The 22746-nt window shown below is 35.0% G+C and overlaps 1 protein-coding gene across 4 annotated transcripts in view; it reads right to left on the reverse strand.

The window, feature by feature from the left end:
* TTC29 (tetratricopeptide repeat domain 29) overlaps positions 1–22746 on the reverse strand; it is a 170562-nt gene that overhangs the window by 56885 nt on the left and 90931 nt on the right. For all 4 annotated transcript variants that reach the window (XM_079305958.1, XM_079305956.1, XM_079305957.1 and 1 more), the window contains exons 6-7: positions 10152–10364; positions 7469–7554 (exon numbers count right to left, since the gene is read on the reverse strand). In XM_079305958.1, the coding sequence (XP_079162084.1) occupies positions 7469–7554; positions 10152–10364 (299 nt within the window). The remainder of the gene's footprint in view (positions 1–7468; positions 7555–10151; positions 10365–22746) is intronic.

Here is a 22746-nt window from a genome sequence, read left to right on the forward strand (position 1 = left end):
GTGGCGCTGAGTGCTGAGCAGTGACAAGCATGAAACAGTGCTGAGACAGAGGTAGTGATGTGAATACAGCCCTTCATCTTGAGAATTCTCTATGTGATGTGTGGCACCAGGGCCACTCTGACACATAAGCAGATGGAGGTGACTTGTAAAGGAAAAGTGAGATACTGCAAGTACATAAAAGACAAAGGCAGAGCCGGGGGAAGAAACAAGGACAAAAGGGTGGACAGGACTGGAAATTGGGGTAAGTGCAATAATGTGAATTGTTAAGAAATGATTTTGTATAGCAGCACTGTGATCCAGATGTCTGGACTGCTTTTATCAGATTGTTGTGTCTGCATGAATGTACCTGGCTGTCAGATCACTGTAGCCTGCCAAGACAATAATATCATAATATATGTATGTATTTATCTGCATGTTTAAATGCCCATTACTTCTTAGATAAAGCTCCTATAAATATTCTGTTTCATGCTTAGTAATATCTTGAATGGATATTTTTAACTACACAAAGTTTTCCTAGCTAAAAGCAAGCAAGCAAACAAACAAACAGTTAAAATTTGCATAACAATGGTAAAAACTACAGAGATCAACTAGGGAAGTATAAAACCAATTTAAATTAGATAATGCAGTGGGTGTGTTTCTGCAAACCAATATAGAAGTTAAAGAAAGGATCTCATTCAGCTGAAAACCTTATATTCTTCAAGATTTAACCCATGTAATGTAGTAAAAGGATTAATAGACTTATTGACTGAATAAAACTTGAGTCATTTAGATGCAAATAGACACTTGAGATCTTTTGCATCCATTTCAGTACTAAAATATAGTATTTCTATAATGCTTACTGTGTAATATACTAGTATGAAAACCAGCTGAATGAAATGGGGAACTTTACTGGTTTATGCAGTCATAAAAAGATTTCAGACAGAAATATTTTAAATATTAATATTACTAAAATCATTTAAAGCACCAAGGAATGTGAAATCGATTTCTTTAGAAGCAGAATTTATTTCACACTTTGCTACCAATTCTTTTGATCAGCTCTGAAATAACACATAAGCTGAAAGCAAAACAGCAAAACAAACTGCTTCTAGCAAGGAGGCACCAAGCTCTCAGTTTTACACAGGCATGATTCAGAGTTTTAACTTTCCAGGTAATTTATCTATCAAAGGATAAATTCCTCAAGATCTAATGCCTGAATCAAGATCTATTCTCCAATTTAGCCATCAATGGTTCTGATCAAGCAAAGTTGTTAGGCATTTGCTAACATCTGAAAATATCACTTGCCTCATCAAAGTCATTAAGAAGAACTGAATTGAAATTTAAACACATATTTAATAAGTGAATTGCTGTAGCTTGAACTGTACCAATTTTAGAAATCAATCTAATTTTAAAAGCTTTAGAGATTTTTTTTTTTAAATAATCTGTTCATTAGCATTAACTATACAATGGAAAACAAAACCTTGCAGATTATGAATACATTTGCACTTAAACACTGAAATTCCTGAATTTGTACAGTGTGGGTACAAATGTTTCCTTTCTCACAACACATTAAGAGTCAGAGTTCTGTAAGTAGATTATCTAACAGAATTAAAAAATTTCTCTTGCAGCTCCTCAGCCATATTCTACAGCCCTGGGTATAGAATGTGCAGTTTCACTAATGGGTTGGCAGTGCCTAAGATCTTGTATGTTACTGTTATCTGATAACATAAACTATGGACTTAGACATGCTGCAGCTACCCCCTTCTCTCAATTACATACAGCATTTAGGTTCTGAGGTATACCACACCTAAGCTAGAAATGAGGGGAATTAAAAAAAAAAAAAAAAAAAAAAAAAAAGAAAAAAAAAAAAAAAGAAAAGAAAGAGAATATTTTATTATCTTCTTTAAAAAAAGTTTCAATAGAATCCAGAGAAAATGCCTAAATCACATGCTGTAACTGACAGAAGACAGTCATTGGAGTTTCAGAAATTTCAGTCAGGACAAGCTAACTGTAACCTTCTTTCCCAGAAGCAGACCTGTCTAGCTGTGTCCTCAGTCTGGCTGCCAACCAGCCAGGGAAAGCACAGGAAGGGCCATTTGCTTCTTTTCAGTTCAGTTAGGAACAATTTCTCAGAAAAAAATCAGAGTTATACAAAGAATTCTCTTGATCTTAGAATATCGATTATGATGTAAATATAATTTTACTAGTGCTGCACTGTACTCCCCTCCATTTTTTTTCTATACTCATACAGGAAGTGTGTCAGTGTAAGTGCCTGCATGTGTGTGCAAAACAGTAATAAAATAATAAATAAATAATAAGAAAATATTTCAATTTATAATTTTAAAGTAGAGTCAAAATATTACCAAAAATAGATTTTGAAGTTTGGGGAACCACATTTGATACGTTAAGTAGCAGAACTTCTAAATTCAAGGTCTTTAATATACATACATTTCAAGTAAGGCTAAGTAATCTTATATGTAAACAAAGAAACTTTCATACTATTTCAAAAGTAGACACAAACAAACAATGTCCTCCTGGCATAGCCCTCAAAATTAAGATTTTAAACTTTTAGTCACCAACTTGTATTCAGGTTCCTGAGAACACCACTGGTCAGATAATCCTAACATTCTGAAGAGGTGCTATAGATTTATCTAATGGATTGTGCACTCAAACTTTCAACTCTCTGTAGTCCCACTCTTTTGGGGTGTATGAATGAGTAAATGGAAAACTGCAATGGATGAGATGGAAATTCAGCCACTTATGGTGTTTTGGTAGCCATTCTTAGAGGACATGAGACTCTTGAAGAGTAGGGTCAACATCAACAAGTTGCTAGAACATTCATTTTCATTGTTCCTGTGGGAAAACATGGAATAGTGATTTTTTTAGTCACAAGTGCTAAATTACAAGAAAAAAATTAGTTGAATGATCAGACATTCATCTCTTTCCTGAAGTTCTAGGTCTTCTTTAGTATTGTCAACACAAATATTTTTTAATTTCTTAATTCCCTCAGCATTTGAGTCAGTATATTTTGTCAGGATGAATTTTACTCCCAATATTAATTGCCTTACATAATTTTGTTTGTATTATCTTCACCAGTGTCTAGCAGCACTCGGACCCTTAGGAACATGAAATTGAATCAGTTTCAAAATTGGGCCACTTCTTTCTCTTTACATAATCTATTGTCAGTGTCAAGATCAATCACAAGTACCTACCTTCTAAGAAGATTCAAAGTTTTGGGGTTTTATTCCTCAGATATGAAAACCACTCAATTCCTATATGAATACGGTTTTAAAAAAAGTTTAAAAATCACTTCAATGAAAATGCAGCCTCTAGGAATGATGAAACTTCTTAAACTGGTATACTAAGATGTTCTTCCAAGCATGTGATGCCATTTGCTAAGCTGAAAATGTTACACTTCATGACTAATGGCTAAATATCACTTAGAGATGAATAAAGGTCAATGTGGCTGATTTAAAAGAAGGAAGTTATGAAATTATTTTCGTTGAAGAGCATCTTTGGATGTGTATTGTGAATGCCCATTTGAGAGGGTTTTTTTATTGTGGTAACAAGAATGAAAGCTTAAACCCAAACACAGTGGTCTACTCAGACACCACTGACTTGTAGTTCAGCCTTCTAACTTCACATGCTCATTCTTCTCAACAACCTTACTCAATATTTGGAAAAAAAGAGAAGAACATCCACTCTACCTTTTGGAGTTCTTAAACTTCCAAAGATCCTCCTTGATTTAACAAATCCATCCATCCATCCATCCATCCATCCATCCATCCATCCATCCATCCATCCATCCATCCATCCATCCATCCATCCACCCACCCACCCACGTGGGCATAATTCATATGAGATATAACAGATGTAATCAGATAAAATACACTGTACATACCAAATTCAGAATATCTGCACCCCACTCATATTCTCCCCAGCTGCAGGAGAGAAGACAAAATTCCCAGTTGTTTTGACACAGACTTTTTTAGTTTATGGCCATTAATCACCTCTGATTGCTTGAACAGGGTCATTTTGAATGTGAAGATATCTTTGCAAGTTCATAAATTTTCTTGATAATTTTATGCCTGTGGCTTGTGTATCGTAATTCTGACAATTCATGCAGATAGCATTATGTCATAAATTACCACATTTAGCCTGGCATGAATCTCAGTACTCATGAACACTGCTTCTATATTTAAATGTGTAACATATCTGAAGCACAGGATTCAATAACCAAAATAAAGGAACACTTCAAAGAAATCCTAACACTTAGATGAGGAATGAGGACTGGATGTTTTCTAATTGTTTGGGATGCAACCCAAATTGAAAGAGAAAAAATCCATTATACCCTTTACTTTGAAGAATTCTTGAAAGTCCAGTCTATGAAAAAAAAAAAACAACAACACATCAAGCATTAGATTATAATACCTTATGGAAGATTTCTAATGACACAGAAATGTTCACTGAATACTCTGCTTGCATAATGAGTCCGAGGAAAAAACAAGTAAACAGTAACTTTTAATTTAAAATTAGCCTGGATGGAGAATTCTCCATGACAAAATCTATAATGTTTAAGATGAAATCTATATAATGTGAACTATTAATATTTTGTGGAAAAAAAATTAGGCTTGATTATAAACCAGATGATATGAAAAATATTATGAACATATCCCACTGCTATTGAATGTAATTAGTTCTCAGGCTTTTAAACTTACACATACTTATATTTTTACATCTGAGTAGCTCCACTGAAATCAATCATATATATCAAATTAAATTAAACTAATTTATACAGATTATACACCAAATCAAATAATGTTAAATACCAAGTCCCTAGCAAATAAAAACCTTCTCTAACAAAACCAGCTCATTTGATACAAGTGACTGCATTTTTTATAGAATAGGCTGCAGATTAATCATTTCAGTCTTTAATTACTGCATCAGATAATGACTATTTTGAACATATGCTTCTCTGCCTTGCTAGAAGACATGAATGAAACAAGTTCATATGCATGATCCTGTGTGTGCATGTTGGGGGAGGGAGGCTAAAGAGCAAAAGGAACCAAGTGGCAACAATTGGAGGAAATGGTGCCTGTAACAGCTGCTCCTTTCAGATTCCCCTAGAAGGAGACTGCCTGAGGTGGACCACGGCACAAAGGGATAAAGAAGATGAAAACTGATGCAAAGCAGGGAAATAACTGCTGAGACCCCTGAGTCTACATCCGAATAGTCCCAAGCTGTGTGGCAAGACCTCTTTAGCATGCTACAGAAGCTGGTGATGAACTACATATTACCATGAGGCAAACTGGCTCCTAGCAGTATTGTCTGCATGTTATGTGTAATGATAACCAGTGGGCCCCTGGGAACAGGAGGCAATGATTTCATCTCCGTAAGCATCTGAGCTCCCCTTGGATACAGAGACCATTAAACTGAGAACAGAAGGGGAAATTTTAGGCAATGATTTCCAAATGGAGAGTGAAGACAACTTCTGCTCAACAGTACTGTCAACCACTGATATTTTACTGCTGTCTGTATTGATCACTGCAAAGGACAAAAGGAGCTAAAACTGTACCCTTTTTCTTTGTCCCATAGAACACAGTATATTTTTTGAACAAAGTACTTATGAACTATCTCATGCAGTAATTTTGGTAATGCCATTATATTAGAAAATGTCACTGTATTTTTACCACTGAAAAGCATTGGTATTTTCATTACTGTTAAAATAACATTTTGTACTCTTAACATAATGTTCAATTTGTTTTTGTACTACAGAGACCTTCTTGCCCTTGCACGTGGCTTTACATAACTGCCAGGCATTTTTGCAGGACTAAAAATACTAGGTACTACCTATTGGTTGCATATTTAAAATAAGTAGTAGTACATTAAAAAATACATTGTTTCAGAAGCTTCCTTAAAAAAATCTGAATGCAACAAAAAGAAATGAAACTTCCAAATAACTGCTGTAACTTTCTGACAGGAGACATGGGGAGAAATGTAGTCAAAATTGATTCTGAGGAAACAATGCCAGGGCAACTAATATTTTTGACACTTTCAAGGGTAGTTTGATCCTTTGCATATTCTGGAGAGATTAAGATGCACACTTCTTTATTTAGCCCATTTGTTTATCTCTTTGCTGCTCTTCAGAATTCATACAGTATATTATGTGAAATGAAAAGTTAAGTTCCTGAGAGTCTGAGAAAAGTTGCTCGGGTAAGAATGCCAGCATTCTTGTCAGGCAAAAAACAACTGCAGGTAAACTGAAATACAAAAAATTCTGCTCTTATCCATTATTTTCTGTTTTCTTGTAAGAGATCAAACATGTTCTCATCGCTGTTGCAACTATTAGAAATAATTTTATAAAATTATATGTAGATTTTTAGTTTTGAAATATTTTTATAATCAGCTATAGTTTTACCTACAATTCATTGAGAACTGGCTCCCCCTTTCCAGCATTCAATTGATTTATGCAAAAGATAGGACTTCCAGCATTGAAGAATAATGTATAAAGGTGGTTAATAACTACTAAAAAAATTGCAACAAAAATGAAATCAGACAGAAATCTAGAACACCTTCTACACTGTAAGAGCCAAGCAAGTAATATTGATACACATGCTGAATTTATTCTGGGACTTCTGTTGGTCTGCTTCTGAGAAAAACAAATAAAACAAAAACCATCACAACAAATACCCATGATGATTGACCACTATAAAACAAGTTCATTCATAGAATACTGGCTTTGACAAGAACAAACAGAAAGAGTAATTATTCACCTGATTTAACTGCAACAATCATGAAAAATATTCACATTTATTTTTCCATAGAACATTTTTAAGAGGATCATGGAGGACTGTGACCTATGAATGGCACAAAAGAATCAAGGTGCTGCTTATTTGTCCTCTGACACTGACCTATGAGGAAGCAGGGAAACCATCCTCTAGACTGGAATTCCACATGCAGAGCTCTCACTGTCTTAGGATTACCAAAGCTCAAGGGAAACATCAGAAGAGGAGTTTGAACTCAAGTATCCACAGCAAAAACTGCATCAGCATTACAGTTTTTCAAAAGCAATTAATATTTCTTCTAAATTACTGACGTTCTAACAATCTCAGTGTGTGAATTGATATATTTTTCATTGTTGCTCACAAATACACTGTACCAAACTAATGTGCAAAACTGGTGAAACCTAACTAAATAGAGACTGTTTGATATTTGCATATATACAGGAAAAGGAAGGCCAGTCATATGTAACCTGAACTGTGGATTTATATTATTCCTGCACATGCAAGCAGAGAAACGTGGACTCCATCAGTGCTGGAATTGATTGGAACCAAAAATGCTTGAGCCACATAGATCCCTGCCTACAAACTAGACAAAGTTATGAAAGGTCCATGAGCCAAGTCTCTCCAAGTTTTTTCCACTCTGCAAATCCCAAACATGCTGAAGAGGCAGAGGAAGGCATTGAGAAAGTTAAAGCAAAGAATAAACTTACTGCTAATGCTGTCTCATGTTCTCCAGAAAAATGATATGCTAGACTTAAGCAATAGGCTGCTTCTCCTTGTGTCTTGGTATCACCTCCTAAAGGAAGGGTTAAAGGTAGAGTTACTAGCATGATCTGAACAAAACAACATTGGTACAGACAGCTCTTGCAAGTTCTTAAACAACAGATAGATGTTAAAATAATGGAGTAAATTTTTCCCTTTCCTTACCCCCAACCACGTATCTCTTTCTGAAAACATACAGTGGTAATTAAAAATGGAGGCTATGGAGTTCACCAAGGAAGTTCAGCAAAGTCAGAGAAAATATCTTCCAGTAATAAAGTACAATCAAATTAACATGTGTAAGGTTCTCTGTCATTAATTGTTTAATGATGGTCCTAGTTTCATAAAAAAATTAAAAAATTATAGTAGTCTCTCTCTATATACTCGATATAAAATAAAAATAGCCAAAAATAGGCAATAAACCTTAATACAAAAATACAAAATGTATCTTGACCCACACATTTCACTAATCTGAATCTTGGTGAAACACCAAGAAAGAACCATAGTCAACCAGTTCCATCTTTCTCATTTTCCTGCCTGTTTTACTACCTACTGCAGGGTAAAATAGCTAAAAAAACATTGGCAACTTACACTTGCAAGCAGTAGTTATAGAAAATTCTGTACAGGCTGCTGCTAAGGTGAATCCCACCTTTCCATACCAGGTTTTATTTTGCTGATACTGATCTAACAAACACTGCTTGTTGGTCCTTTTGCATGTCTCCCTCAAGAAAAATTAATCTATTTGATAAATATAAACTAATTATGTAGTTCTTAACGTATCACACTATATTAACATTTTTTCCTTCAGAACATGAATAGCCATAAAAACCTCTGTAGATGAAGTTACATTAAAAATAACCAAAATTCCATTTTTTCTGTTGTTCAATATCCATCTGCTCCAACACAATAAATGGTGAAAAATCAACCTGAAGAATAAATACCTATCAAGGTATTTTGTAAAGTGCATAAATAAACATAGTTACAATGAAAAGGGAGATTTTCTACTTGCAGTAGTAGACTACTTCTGTCCAAAGGAAGCCTACACCTAGTTTGAAACTCACTGAATGATAATAATTGTTGAGGCATAGCATTTCTTTATCTATAGAACTTAATATGTTATTTACAATTATTAAAAACCTGTAACTCAAAAAACTGATGTTTTTTTCCAATATTCAATACCCCTTAAAAGGCACAATAAGACAAATGGATACAGAAATAGTTTCACAGAAGAATAGTAAGTTAGAAGTTCCTAGGGACATTAAGAACTTTCTTCCTTGCTTAAGAGGATTTGACAGTCTGGAGTGGGCAATATCTAACCCTAATTCCTAAAATACATAAACACAGATGATGGTCCAGAAGGACAGAATGGAGACTACAGATAATATCCAGCAGCCAGTATGGCTCTGGAATGAGGTCTGGAGAATTCCTCAGAAAGAATTTAAAGAGAACAACAGCACATATATTGTGCATAGTGATATGTGATACATGCCTCAGGAAGCTGTGAAAGTGAATGATTTGAAATTTGAAATAAGGGAACCAGAACATCTGCCTGGTCAAAATAAGTTTTGGAAAGACATCAGATCCATTTTGGCAATCACTTAATATTCATAAGATTTTACTAGCAAGAAGAAGACATCCCTAGGGAATTTCATCAGTAGTCCTTCTATTTACTACACCTAATTTTAAGTGGAGAAGTTTAACTGCAGCTGTAATTCAAGCACACATTATAGACAATAGCTGTAGAAAACACTACAGGCTTGTATTATAACCTATACAGTCATAATGTTATTCATTGCACAACTTAAAATTTGGAAAGTATTTTCATTTTTTGCCATTTTTCAGTTTATCTATTCCATCTACTAGTCAAAGACTGGGTCACAGACTAAATGTTCAGCATACACTATTAAATTAAAAAACCTAATGGATCTGCTGATAAATATTGGATTAATATGTATTTAAACAAAAAACCTTCTTCATTGTGAGGGTGTTTGAACAGTGGTAAATAATTGTCAGAGTGGTAATGGAAGCTTTTCCTGTAGAAACACTAAAACCTGACTGGATGCAGTCCTGAGCAGTCTGCTCAGAACAACCTTATAATTTCCAGAGGTTTCTCTTCTTACCTCTGCTGTTCTGCAATTGTGTGATTTCTCCTTTAAGTTTAAAATTATTTATGGATATTAAGATATAAAATTTTGTTTGCTTATGATAAAAACCTGGGATTTTTTTTTTCAAGTATTAAGTAACTATTAGAGTGAAAAGTTAACTTTTCCAGCAGATAATATCAGTCAAAACCTGCCAAATTAACAGTGACTAGCCAATCAAAATCTGCAACCTCAGCTTCCATCAGCGACCACACTTTCTGATTACGGGTTCACAGTTTCATATTACTGCTTCCACAAGGCTGTCAGGGTTTTTTTTTGAGATAAAGCTTTGAGGAACCTAAAAGTTTCTTTGTTGTCAGCAAGAAGATATTTCTACTTTAGTGAGACCTGCAAGAGTATTGATAGCATTTGTCTGTGAGTTTCATAGGAAATGATCACCCAGCCAAATCCTCGACATGTTCTACTTTACTCTTGGGAAGATCATGGCCTGCACATCGAATGAAGGAATGGGAAAGCATTATTTTCCACCTACCTTCTTTTGCCATCTTTAAAGCCTTTTTTAACATTTTGATGGCCTCTTGGTGTTCTTCATTTTCTAGCATTTTGTCTGCTAGCAATGTATAAATTCTCCAGAGATGCTGACATGCCAGTGAAGCGTAAGTGTGGCCTGTCTCATCCTTCCATGATGTGCCCTCTGTTATCTGATAAAACGCTTCAAAATACTCAGCAGCTTTTGTAATGTCACCTGAAAAACATCATTTGTAATTATAGTCAGAGCAACCAACAAAACATTGATAAAGTTAATAGTCTGTAATAATTTTATCATTAAAAGTAAGCTGCAGCCAAACATTCCACACATTTTTCAAGACCCTTCAATACAAAAATCACAGAAAGTACTAGAACATGGTCAAATTTCACAGTACTCAGTAATGCTAGAATTTAAAATTATCACATATTTAATTAGCTTTCTTTTGTACATTCCCAATGTTGAAGGGGTGTGATTCCATGGAGGCAAAGTCAAGATCTTTTAGAAAGTAAATTTATTCTAGATTCATAAAGATTTTATGGTTCTCATACATCAAAATCACATCTGTGCATAAATACTTACAACTGAAACCATTCCTCAAGTTTTTTTTTTCCATAATGAAAACCTTTGCTGAGAGATTTGAAGTGTGGAGGATAAAGGTATCAAAACTGTGGAGAAAAACTAAAAATCTTCGTTCAAACAAATCAATCAATAAAAAAGAATTATCATGCAAAGTAATTTATTCAACAGTTATTGCAAGGCCAGGTCTGGTGAGTTTTATCTAGTAGATTTACTGCAAGAGCATTAACCACTGATAGATTAATTATTGAGCCTGAAGTAATATACTCCAAGGTCTTCAAATGTAAGTTACTCAAACATCTTTAAGGCAAATGAAAGTTTGAAGATAAAATTCAATTCATTTTCACATCCCAGTAGTTTTTCCTCATCTTCAGCTAGATTTACCTCTGTACATAAAATTGAGTCTAGAAGATTTCCATACCTGCAGGACAATGAAAATTCAAAGCTCTTGGAAAGAACAGAAAAGTTTTTTCTCATACATAATGGGTATTGATGGAAAACAGTTAAGATAAGACTATTTACATTAAAAATAATTTTAAAGAAAGCATTATGTTCACAGTATCTTGTTTAGCAGACTATTCTGTAGCAGAGAGAATTGTGAATGTGACCCTGCCTTCACAAGTATGGGTGATGGATCTTGTCCCATAGATTATCGATATCAACTGTATATTCCATTAACAGCTGAAAAAAATCCATAAAGTAAGTTCATTTAGATGCTTGCAGTTTACACCTCTTCTGAGATGTGATTTACAAGGAACTATTGTTGTTTTGCAGGGTTTTTTTTATAGTGCTGAATTCAAACTGAAAAAAGAATAAGGAAGGAGATAAGTTGTGTCCCAGTTGTAGGAAAGGAAGGGAGAAAAGCTTGGAGAATGATCTTCTTTAAGCATTCCTAGAGAAAATGAGGTTAACCCCCAGGCCTCCAGCCAACCTAGAGGCAGCAGAACAGCTATGACAGATTTCTCTTATTAACTCAATCTAGATTTGTCTTTTGCATATGTTACCCCTTTATAACCATGCTTTCAACTTTGCAATATAAAACATAACTCATCTTTATTAGAATTAAATTTATTTTCATATTAAGTTTCTCTGATGATTAAAACGAATTCAACTAAAACTGACAAGCATGAGAAACTCCTCTTTCAAAGACACAATGAATTGAAAGAGTGTCACAGACAAATAATTCTATGGCTCTACAGCCTACGATTCATGTAAGAATCCCAGGGGATACAACAGGTGCTGAAGAATGCAGTGCCAGGTGAAAGAAGAGACAGCAGGCTTTACTCAGTTCCATTCTAGCTAAGGACAAGTCCAAGAGATGGTCCAAAACATTGGGAAAACAGGAAAAATTCTATACATTCTAAAATATCACATGCTTGACATCAGACTGCACAATTAGAAAGGCAAAGGGAAATTATCGCAACCAGTACAAGCTGTTCACAGATTTCCTGAGAGTAGATGTAACAGAAAATAGAGATGTAGATTTGCTAAAGCCAGATGAAAACCCTTGTCCATTCTCAAGAGGCTTCCAATTTGAGTTTTTGTCTATCTGGTTCAGCTAGCCTCTTAGGGCACAGTCAACACAGATGTCAACAGAATTCCAGTTATCCAAGTTGCTAAAAGTAGATTTAAGATATTGAAGCTTATGTTGGTTTTGTGACAAATGATGGAAAGTTGAGTTAAATTTAATGTTGTGTAATAATAGATAGAGCCAGAATTTTGTTCACGTGGTTTCTCATAAGCACATATAGAGACTCTTCCTTGGAATTCTCCCCCGAAGTTCAATAATAAACAGATTGCTCTTTTGAAAGGGTATTATCACACATTTGAGTCATTGGGATACACTACATGTGTAATGGATTCGTTAACTGAATTTGATTCATGTGTTACTCAAAAACTTTTAATAAGATTGGGAAGCAGCAAACAAACAAGAGGTATCACCATGGAGCTGAACAGTATGAGTTTCTCCTAACACTGTAACGTGACCACTTAACAGGACACATTGTTTAGGCAAATAAACGTGCAATCTTAAGGATTTTTGTTCAGGTTGATAGAACTATCATGTGTGGTGGTTCCTACCCTACTCAAGCTCTCTCTCCTGCAGCAGCCTCTTGAGAAACCTTCTATCAGACTAGAAACCCACACATTCCATGCATCCCACAGTTCTCAAGAGCTGACCTAACCCTAAGAGCTGTGACCTGAAACTCCCTTTGCTATATCTCAGTGAAACCTCTTTGGAAACAATCCATCTACACCAAGCTTCAAAATGATTCCGTAATATGATTTATTTTTGGTATTATTCAAATGGATCCATATTACATTTGGCTTTACTGAATTACCAAGAAAGATTATGCAGAGAAATGTAAAACAATCTGCTCACAAAAAATAAGACAGTAACGCACAGAAAGGCAAAATACCTGCTAGTCCCTAAGCAGGGAAGGGAAGGAATTACTGTCATGAAAGCACTTATATAGCTGGGAATTTGCTTACTGAAGACTCTTTCAAATAAACAAACTATTTGGAGTCTTCTCAAATTCATGGAAGGTTAAACGTTTCAGAGTTTGAAATTCATTTCTGCATGAAAATAAACTGAAATCCCTTGTTGCCATTGGCAAATGACATGTCAGCCTGTTTATTTAATCCATAATGTTTCTGTGAAACCCAAATGTTGTGAGAAAATGATCTTTTCAGGGGGCTGGTGAGTTTAGTCCCCATCATGAGTCAGTTCAGCTGGAACTGATCAGGCCAGGGCACTGCAATTTTTAAACACTGGTGTTAGCTCCAGACATACATAGAATGCCATCTGGAAATCTTGAAAAACATTAAAAGAAAGCAATTAGCCAATTGCAGAACATTTCTGAGAAAAAGAGCATTTTTAACTCACTTAGGCAGTAACAAGGTAGAGTTTTACATTACTTTTATTATGAACTGAAAAAACACCAAAGATAAAAAAATGCAAAATGAGAGGAAAAACAATGGAGTAAGAAGATCACTTGAAACAGTTTGCAGAAATGTACTTTTATAGGTCTAGGAATTCAAAGAGAAAATCAAGAAGGTGTTTCTAGGAAATCCATGTGTGAAAAATCTATTTGCAGAATGTTACACAAAGCAGCAAAGCTATTTCCAGTTGGCAACATTAATAGCAATTGCATATTTATTCTCACACTGCCATGCAGAATTTATCTCAGTGGATACCCAAATGGAATTGGAGAACCTCTGATGTCTCTCTTCTCTTCTTACAAAAGGAATCAAAATCCAGAATCATAACTCATACAACATATGTACTACCACTAAAAAAAAAAAAAAAAAAAAAAAGTGTAGCATTTTAGTATATTTTAATAGTACTCAGGGCATAACAAAGGAAATCCCATCAGAAATAGCTTCATCTTAAATATGGGAGGCTAACATCGTCACAATATAATTTTGGGAGTAGAAAATCAGTTTTAAACAATTATATATGAATATAAGACATTCTGACACAGATTTGTGCTACAGTTTTCACTGAGTTGCTTGAAAGCAAAAAATAAATCTATTCATTCAAGCAAAATAATCCAATGTAATTTTGTAAATATGGAAGAGAAATGTTTTTAGATAATCTAAAAGTTAATTTATAATTCCCCTTCTTGAAACTCAATCAAAAAATACAGATTTGTTATATCAAAATAGATACCAAACCAAAAGGAGTATATATGGAGACTACTATTTTGCCTTTTTTTTAAGTAGAAAGATTGACTAGATATTAACACAAATGGGTTTAAATGTGAAGCTGCCATAAAAGCAGGCACATAAATGTAATTCTCCCAGCCGCTATTTTGATGCACATTTTTGATTCCATGAATATTTTATGAAATGGCCCAAACTAAAGCCATATAACATTCCTGCATTACTGATGCTTGCGCCCGTAAGCTACAAACATTAGAGGCATGATTGAGTGCATTAAAATGAACTCATTCAGCAGTGCATTGATTACTTGAAGGAGGAAAAAAAAAAGTTACTCCCACTTAAGAAAACAGCACACAAACCTGAAGTTTTCAATACTGAAATTAGAGACTCAAATTTGAATAATGTGGTATTTAATAAATAAAGGCAGTGCAAAACTATCTAGAATTCTCTACATACATTCCTGACTTTAATTAGGTGAAATGTTAATTAGGTCCACAGATTGCTTCCAGTAGTGTACAGGTAATTTAAAATGTCACAATCTACAAAATGCAGTGACTGACCTGCTCTAGCTCCATGCCTCAGCAATACTGAGAGCACCTAATGATTTCCTTTTCTATCAGCCCGTATGTTTGCCAATGAAAATAATGCCACAGAAACAACTGCACAAGAAAACTGACAGGTCTGTTAGGTAACCTGCCCCAGCAGCACCACTAGAAGCAGGAAGCAAATTTAATCTTAAATTGCAAACAATTGTTGAGGTCTTCAGAAAATATTACACTTAGATTAAAACAACTTAAAGGAAAAATAAACTCTGAGTATATTATAGTACATTTTAAACTAGAGGACCTTTTGCCATCAGTTATTTCACTATACGAGAACACAAAATCTGGTTGAAGCATCATTTAATGGTAATGAAAAACAGAAATGCTATTATCTTTCAAAAGATATATGCTTACATTTCAGTCTAACTGCTTGAACTACTTATATTACACTCAGTTTCTGTGTTCAATTATGACAGCACTACTCATGCTGAAATGCTTAAGTCTGCCACAGAGATTGGTACAAAAGTGTTTTACAGAGGTGTGTTCCCAAGAAACATAAAACAAGGCTCTCATTCAGCAAACACCTCTCATTCAATTGAGCCACCTTGGACTCCTGAGGTAAAATGAATTGTAAAGAAGCCACTGGGACAGCTCTCACATGCAATAACTTGAATTCATGGACCAGCTGAAAAAACAAGAAAAAGAACTGTGGAAGGGATTAAAGACAAAATTTTGCAGTTTCATAACAATGCAACATCCATCTCAAACAAAATCAATCATCAGCGAACAACCAAAGTGAGTATTTTAAAGATAATTATTAATTTTATTAATTTGTTTTAGAGGAGTTTAGTTTTTTTTTCCCAGAAAGATGTCACCATGAACTTAGTAAAATGATGTAGGCAGCTCATAAGAATATTGCAATGACCATGCTGGCTCATCATGGGGTATTCTGACCATTCTTCCAGTTTGACAATATACTAGTAGATCTTACCTGGAATCCAAGATGCCTAAGGCCAATTGAGAAGTAGAGAACTTAAGGAAACAAAGGAGAAAGGAAGAGAGCAAAGGAAAGCTGAGCTTCACACAACCTGAAATGTAGCACTGACTGCAGATGGACAGTATTTTATCTTCCTTCCTCTGGGTGAAGGACTGCCAGCCTAGTCCTAGGTACTGCACTTTAGAGGATGATACATTATTTCTGTTTACATTACTTAAACAAATGTGTGTTGTCTGAAAAGAAAATCCTAAATGTAGTAATCCAGTGAGCATTAGAGCATATGTAGTCTTGTCCTCTGAGGACCTATATTACTTGCCTTAAAGCTCGAGCACTCAAAATACACCTACACAAACCTAGAGGGCAGTGCAGACTGCAGAACTCACAGCAGGGCAGTTCACAGATGCTCTATCACACCACCAGCACTCTGGAATATCAAACCTGTTCTAAAAAGAGCTTGCTTAAAGGGTTCTGCCACAGACACTTGACAAGGTGGGGATAATGCTGGCTTTTCTGGCTGCTCTCTAATCCCTTCCCCTTCTGCTGCCAGCACTCCTGAGCTGCAAACAGGAGGGTTTTCCCACAGGCAGCTGAAATGACAGCTGCTTTGGGAATGGTGTACTGTGGACCAGCAAGGGGAAAAAAATGACAACCAAACAGGTCCCAGATGAAAATTCCACTAACTTGTCTGTCTCACATTCATATTCAAATGAACCAGCATGCAAAATTCTGGTTTACAATTAAAATTCCTTTACCTTTTTAGGTTAACACATTTTATGAAAGCAGCATTTGTCAGAGGCCACCTTCTGATTTGTTTGATTATATATAAATAAACACTTTTTGGCATATATAAATTTTAATCTGAGGACAACACTGAAAACAATGTTGAACATTAGCTGAATGATCACACACACATTTTAGAGAGAATGGAATTCTTGCTTTACAGTATTATTCAAGCCTTCTTTCATGCTTGCAGAGCATCAAAGTGCTTTCAATATGCAAAGGCTACCCAAGATGCAAAATGTATTCAGGAAGCTCACACTGCAAGGCTCCAGGCTCTGGGTAAGAGCAGGCCCACACTCAGTGGGATGTTCCCATCTCAGGTTTCACAAATATTTCAATGTCTACGGGTGGATATCTAAATGCAGAAAGGGAAGGGAACAGAAAACTCAGGGAGATGAATAGATTACAATTCTGTTTTAACCACTGGCTTAAGAGCTTTTAGGTTTAGTAGAAATAATGAAAACAAGTTATATTGGTATTTAACCTCAAAGATTAATATGATCATTATCTTTTAAATAGAGAAAGTGACACTGAAGCAGATTAGTTTCACTAAATTACTTTTTTGCTATGTCATGTCAAAAGGTTGCCTTGGTTTAAATACTTTTTTGGGCAGTTTTTACATTTTATTCAGGTTCTACCCAGTTCCCCTTCCTTTTCATAGCTTCTGATAATAAATTGCAGTGCTTCAGCACTGAAGCTGTTCTGTGGTGCAGGTGATTTACTTCTGAAGTGCAGCTGGATTAATGACCTGCTAAGATCCCAGCCAACCTGAGTGATTCTCTGAAGAGTAAGATATATTTTTTATTAACAACTTCATGTTTGCTTTACCTATGGCTTCTCCAGATTATTGGTAATGGCTGAGGACATGCAACCCTGGCAGCTCTCAGTGACACTGGAAAGGCACCTCTGGAAGCAGCCTCCTTTATCAATTACTGAAACACTGCCTCCAGGAAAGTTTATGATGACAACTGCCAGTCCAGTACAGTATTCCAAGACCTCACAAAGCTTTGAAGCAAAGAAAAAAACCCTGTGAGTGAGAGGGCAGCTTCATCTCAGTACTAGTCATTAAGCAGTAAATAATTAAAACACTCTGGAAAAGACAGGTAAAATACAAGCAGCAATGTCAGTAATAGACATGAAAGAGAAGAGAGGGAAAAAGAATTTAAAAAAGCAAAGAAATAATTCATTTGAAGTTTTAATAAAGTTTCATTTGCAGTCTTGTTTAAAGATATATCAGACTTTAGGGATGTAACCTAATTACATTTTTATTCTAAGTTCTATTCAAATATCCTGGACTTTGAATCTTTAACACAGATCAAACACAGTATAATTTACTCATGGCTATCAATACTTTAAAAAGATCTCTTCATTAAATGTCATGGTGTTATGAACATGCACATAAAGCAAACAGAGCAATATTGGATACCAAAAACATTTAGAATATGGTTCATACAGAAGTATCTATATAAAGAGCTCACCTGAATGCAAAATATTATATTCAAGCACACAAGCACACATCAAATGTTTTTTTTTCTAAAATATTCCTGATACATCTTTCACAGTTCACACAAACAGCCATAGCTTTTTTTACAGTAGTTTTATGACTTGAAAATAAACTTTACAATCACTAAACACCTAGGAATGAAAACTAATTTAGGATCATTTTTTCCTATGTCAAAACTTTAAATGACAGTGCAAATGACAGAGTTTAGAACCAGCACCTGTGCACTGCTGTAAATATCAGCAAGCAAGAATACAGTGTCTAACCTGGGCTTGTGGATACAACAGTGTGGAGATCTCAGGTACTGGGCATAGCCTTATGGTGGAAACATTACATACTTAAATAGACAGGCTGGATTGTTCAAATGCAGCAATTCTGTTATCAGTGACAGCTCTGCACTCCACAGATAGCAAAGAAGAAATGACCTCTCTTCACAAATGCTGTACCCCTGGTTTGTTTTATTTACCAGCTGTTTGCAATCAGATTGTAAAGCAGAATGTTTCTACACTACACTATGGAGGATTTGCTATTTAAGTGGGCTTGGCAGACTTGCAGCACAGATATCAACATAAAGCTCTATTAGTGTAAAAGGTGCACGTGGGCCTCCCATCCCACAGGTGAATTTTGGCTATACTTAGGAATCTCCTAAAAAGGAACTATATTTTTATGTAATTAAAATAAAGTTGCAAATTGTGCACACACAAAAGCGTATGAAATTTCATAAGCAATTTTAACTTTTGCCTTTTTAAACCTTTTTAGTACTTCATTTTGCAATATTAACATTCTCTTTTTTATATCTGAATATAAATTATTTCTGCCTGAAGGCAAACCAATTGGGGAAATTCTGCTTAAACGTGCATATTTCCTCTGCATAGACACTCATGAATTTATGCTGAGTTTCTCTCAATTATTTATACATTACAGTTTTCAATTAAAAAACACTTGCCATAAACAATTCACAATACAAAATCAACAATTTCTTAGTAAGAATGGATTCTTATTGACTATGAACAAGAAATAGACAGTTTACACTTTTAAAGTTCCAAAACCAAAGGATGTCATGAGCCATTTTTAAGTTGTTGTTCAGCAAATATATCCAGTAATTAATAGCTAAGCTTCATAACTCAAAGCTATCCTGTGCAACCTGCTACAGGTGTACCTGCTTTAGCAGGGCAATTGAACTAGGTGATCTTCAGAGGTTCCTTCCAATCCAGCCATTCTGTGAAATGCCCCTTAAACACAATCAGAGCCTTTCCATCAATTGCTGCAATGTCTTGATAAAAACTTGAATTTCAATATGACAGCAAAGTGATAGGGAAAATCCTACACCTCGGTCTCAATCGAGATTGTTAAGAACTCCAAAAACCCTATGGTGGCTTTTTTCCCCAACAAATTAACTAAACTTATAAGTTCCCCCCATTTACTATGTCTTTCAACCAGAAAAGTTCCTATCAAATACCAACACATGAAATAGACCATATTTTATCCATGATCACAGATAAAACAATTACACCTTTTCAAATAAATGAGGTGCAATTTATCAATATTTTTGGGGTAGGTGCAAAGTGATCAGAAGTGATGAAATTATCAACTCTGGCATAACATTGCTCTGTTTGAAAAGCAATCAGACCCTAAAATTGCTTATAATCAAGGCAGAGGTGGATTAGGACTGAACACTTATATCAATTTGCAGAATATGGCAGGTTTTTGAAATGTCTAAGCTATTTTAGAAAGGACTAAAGGAATTTCTTATCGAGGTCTTCTAAAACCTGCAATCTAAAAAACACACACAGATGGACAAAACTGAGTTTCTGGATTAGCTGTCTGTTGTGGGAATCAGCTCTGAGATTCTCAACATTGCTATTTCCTTTGCACTCACTCCCTTTCTCTCTGCAGATCTGCTGCCTTTAATCTTTTCAGCCTGCAAAGATTTCAGATAAAGTATTACCTCCACTTTTGTTGATCCTTATATGCTAGCAGAATATAAATCTGATGACTAATTCAAAGCCACCACTGCCTTGAGATTAATGGTAGCAGTGATACAACTCTCATAGCAGGGGAGATCCAGGTTCTGGTGTGGCACTGACATACATTTGTAATTAATTGTGGAAGCTTTATTCACTGGACTCCACTGTGATTCTTACATGCTTTCTCAAACAGTTACTTAAATGTATCCAAAAATGTTCCCAAGCTCTGCAACTGACAGGCACCCTACTTTCAGATGTCTGGTTATGCTATGCTTTTGCATAATAGTGAAATTTATCTGGTTTTGTTACGACATATTTGAAGCAAAGAGCTCCTACAAGTACAAATTCCATTTTTTTCCCCTCAGATCGCTCTTTTCATTGACATAAGTTATCTTAAACTTTGGGATGCATGTATTTAAGGTGTTTATCACTCCATGCTTGATAGGTAGTAAGAATTTAGCACAAAACAGAAAGCATTCATATATTGCAATGATATAAGAACCTATACAAAACAATACTAGACATTGTGTTCTTCAGTGCACTCTGAAGATAGAACAGTGCAAAAAGTTCCCAATTAATTTCAGCAGAAAGCATACTAATATAATCTATCATAAACTATGATTATAATCTTACTCTCTGATATGCACATTGCAAGCATTTATAATGACTGATATATTACTTCTGAAAATGCGTTGAAAGCACAGGAAGAAAAGTTTTTTTTAAAACATTTTTGAGAGATTCTATCACAAAGCCTGTGCTTACTTGGACAACAAATAATTCTGGATTTAAGTGAGAAAAATGTGTTATGTCCTTGCATTTTCAGTGTCTGTAAAGTGACATCATCACATTAAAGAGCTATATGGAAAAATAAGCAATATATGAGTAACTAAAGTAAAATAATGGGTAACTAAAGTAATGAAATGACTTATTATCAGCCCTCTGAGGAAAGACAAACTAGGGGGGTAGCACAGCTCACTGAACAGTATCAAAATCTGAACACTCCTACAATAATCAATGAATGCTTCAGACCTTATTTTATAGGCAGAATATTTTGGGGAAGAGGTTAAAAATCTCATTCTGTGAAGAAATACCATTAAAATCATGTTTGCTCCAAGCAGAACATTCCATTTGTGTCTGCAGCAAGCTACTCACTTATTATTGTTTTCTTTCCCTTACTGGCAGCTACTAATGGCCTGCATCCAAATATCATGACTGAAGTCTACACTACCAACACCTCAAATATTTAGCTTTGAAGATTAATGAACATCAGGTTATATCCAGCCTTTAGGACAGAGACCAGGCTGAAAGTCAAAGAACTTTAAATTTGATTAAACAAAAATTACCCAGCAAATTTATTGATTTTCTTCCAAGGCAAACAGCAATCTGTACAAGTCCATGTTTAACTTTATACTCCCAAGCAATCAGTTCTAAGCATATATAGACAGCTTCCTTTCCCAAGTAATGAAAAATACACTATTGGATGAGGGAACTGAAAAGAACTGGGACCAGATGTTTACATTTATTCCTGTAGATACACCCCCAAAGAAGTGGGAATCTGACTAATTTTGTTCACAAATTAATTACCAAATTATAAATAACTAATTTAAAAATTACAAAATAGCAGAATTAAAATTTTGTTTGTAACACCATTAAAACTGATGCAATATTATACAATGTCAACTGAGTATCTCCTGTTACACTTCTTCTCCAATCAGAACTTGCCCTTGAATCAATTTTTCACCCTTGGAAATACAAAGTGCATGGAATACATCTGCTGTCTTTTTTTCTCTGTGGTCCCTCAAAGCAAATCCTATGCTTTACTCTCTCAGCTTCTTAATTTTTTTTTAACCCTCTCTCTGGAAAGAGAGTACGTGCAACAGACAGAGCCCGTAAGTTCAGTGGAACTTTACCCTGGGCAGTGAAAATTCACTTTGCTTTCTCTCTCTTTACTAAGGCTAATAAGAAACTTCTCATCTAAAAGTTTCTTCAGCAGTAAAATAAAATTTCTGCTTCTCTGATCATCTCAGGCTATTTCATAACTTTACTCATGTGCTTTTGTAATGGGCCTCAAGATATTTAAGTATTCAACAACTTTTGCTTAAGACATCATAAAAGTAGAAAATGTAAAATTTTTTTTTAGGCAGTGCTTGGGTAACAGCAGTGAGTCACACTCAGTAAGAGCCTTTGAAGTTACAAGCAGATATGAATGTTTGCTTGTCTGCACCTTCTTAAAATTTTTATTTTTAGTAATGAAAGGACCAAGTGAAAAGGTTGCAAAAAAAAAAAATTAAAATCCAGCGTTTTTTTAGTAATTTTATTCTACTGAGTAAGAGATAGGTAACTGATCTAAGCATTTTTCATTCAAAATGAAAATGACTTGGTTGTGACTGGCTGGGCTTTAAGCAGTTGCTCTCGGAAACTGGATGATACCATGTGTAAGAAAATTAATCCTTCCATTTTACTGATTATTGGTATGTGATCAATTTTAAAATTGAATCCAGGTCTGGGTGTTGCAGGCAAGAGAAGTAGGACAACAGTTCACAGGAAAACACTGTGAATGACCATCAGTCTA

The sequence above is a fragment of the Erithacus rubecula genome (assembly GCF_903797595.1).
Source record: "Erithacus rubecula genome assembly, chromosome: 5".
Lineage (NCBI taxonomy): Eukaryota > Metazoa > Chordata > Aves > Passeriformes > Muscicapidae > Erithacus > Erithacus rubecula.